This window comes from Gekko japonicus, unplaced genomic scaffold (genome assembly GCF_001447785.1).
Source record: "Gekko japonicus isolate JY-2015 unplaced genomic scaffold, Gekko_japonicus_V1.1 scaffold846, whole genome shotgun sequence".
Lineage (NCBI taxonomy): Eukaryota > Metazoa > Chordata > Lepidosauria > Squamata > Gekkonidae > Gekko > Gekko japonicus.
This window is the reverse complement of record NW_015164696.1, coordinates 483,228-485,160: the sequence shown is the minus strand read 5'-3', so window position 1 is coordinate 485,160 and position 1,933 is coordinate 483,228. Positions and strand designations below refer to the sequence as shown.

Genomic DNA, 1,933 nt, shown 5'->3' with positions numbered 1-1,933 from the left:
AGGCTCGACTACGAAGGAGTGGTGATTCTCAGTGACGCGGTTTATTTTGCCACAGCTAAGGGGATCCACAAGGATCCAGCACCAGCTGATTCGTCAGCCGTCTCTTCTCCCCTGGAAGGCACAACACCCAGACACTGGGAGCCGCCATAACTGGATCACCGACCCCACCCAACCTTTTCAGCAAGTCGGCGGCAGCACAAAAGAGAGCTTTTCTTTCTCGGTTCCGTCACGTTGTGGCACATCAGCCCTGCATCCGCTCGGAAGACAGTCAGTCCCTCTCTATGGCAGGCTTTCTGTTCTCAAAACAAAATTTTAATCAGTGCCAGTCCGAGTCGAGGGAATCCAGTCACCCCTCTGCTTGCTTCCCCCCAGTGTTCTTGCTTCGACAGACAAGCAACCTCCAACTTTTTTTTGCTCCATCAGGTGATAGACACGTGTCTCTGCCGCATCACTGGAAGGAGTCACACACACACACACACCATTTTATTCCAAACGCTTGCCTCTTGTGGCTTACCAAATCAACTTCTTACAGGCTCCCTCCTTTGAGATGCACCATTAACAGATCTGCCAGTTGCTCGTGACACGGATACGAGGCCAAAGCACTGAATTTCAAAGGACGGGAGTGGTTCTCATTACAAGCTGGAAAGGACCGGATAGCAGATGCTCAGTTCATGTTGGCCGATTATTCCAGCCCAAGTGGCAGCAGCTCCCGTCTCTTACACTGTCAAGTCGGCTCTGGCAGAAGAGCGAGAAGATCGGCTGCTCTTGGTGGAGCTCTTGTGGTGGAAGCGGGCTGGGGGCTCGTAGCAGTGAGGAATCCCATCACGAGCTGGCGTGCCATTGGCCCCGTCATTGGCAGTGCCGAGAAAGTGCTGAGATTTCTCATGTTTCTGATTGGACCAATTGTCCTGTTGCTCGTAAGAGGCAGGGGCCGGAGGGGCGATTGTGCGCCGGCGCCGGCATTGGCACCGGCCCTTGAACAAGAGATGGGCCAACTCCGCCAGGCTGAGCAGAGCTGAAACCAGACCCACCATGAAGTAGAACTGGATGAAGATGGTCTTCTCAGTGGGGCGAGAGACAAAGCAGTCGATCAAGTGAGGACACATAGGGTGCTTGCAGATGTACTGGTAGCCCACACGGAAGCCATAGAGCATCCACTGCCCTATGAGGAAGCCAATCTCTGCCAAGATCCTGACCACGACATTGACTATGTAAAAGTTCTGGATGTGCTGGGTGCGTTGACTGGGCTGGAGCCTGAAGGGTGCCTGGCCCTTTGGCCCGGCCTTGTCACTTCCCTCCTCTTCACCTTCCTCCTGGGCACGGTTGATCTTTGTGGTCTGGTGCATGGAGTAGATGACAAAGAGGACGGCGGGGGCCGAGAGCACCACAATGTGGAAGACCCAGAAGCGGTAGTGGGAGATGGGGAAGGCCAGGTCGTAGCAAATCTGCTTGCACCCTACCTGCCGCGTGTTGCAGTCAAACTCCTCCTGCTCGTCATCGAAGACGTCACTGCCCACCGTGGCCAGGATCAGGATGCGGAAGATGAGCATCACCACCAGCCAGAAGCGCCCCACCATGGGCGAGTGCTCCTGCACCGCATCCAGAAGGGAGCTCAGGAAGCCCCACTCTCCCATGGCTGCTGCAAGGAGAAAGGGCTCGTGAATACAGAGGCTCTCCGGTCCACCAGGGAGGCTGCTCAGGGCCGGTTTCCCTGTTGCGATGTCTGTGTGTTTGTTGGTGGGGCTGCACAAAGATGTTCGGTGGAAGATTCATGCCTCCTGGACCCACGCATGCCCTTTTCTCTTGGCGAATGGTAACGTGTTTTCTTTCCCCAAAAAACAGGGACATTTAAGGAGGATAAAACGTCATGGAAGGGAAGTCTGGAGCCGCTTCTAGCCACGTGCTGTGGTTGCGAGGAGAAAAGGGCACGTGT

General features: G+C 55.2%; 1 protein-coding gene across 1 annotated transcript; it reads right to left on the bottom strand.

The window, feature by feature from the left end:
* Positions 1–716: 716 nt before the first annotated feature.
* On the bottom strand, positions 717–1,634 carry GJD3 (gap junction protein delta 3). The gene has a single exon (XM_015409456.1). The coding sequence runs from the start codon at positions 1,632–1,634 to the stop codon at positions 717–719; it is 918 nt and encodes a 305-aa protein (XP_015264942.1).
* Positions 1,635–1,933: the final 299 nt, after the last annotated feature.

What these genes read in the sequence shown, in the direction of transcription:
- GJD3 (XM_015409456.1), bottom strand. Translation starts at nt 1,634, where the DNA reads ATGGGAGAGTGGGGCTTCCTGAGCTCCCTTCTGGATGCGGTGCAGGAG.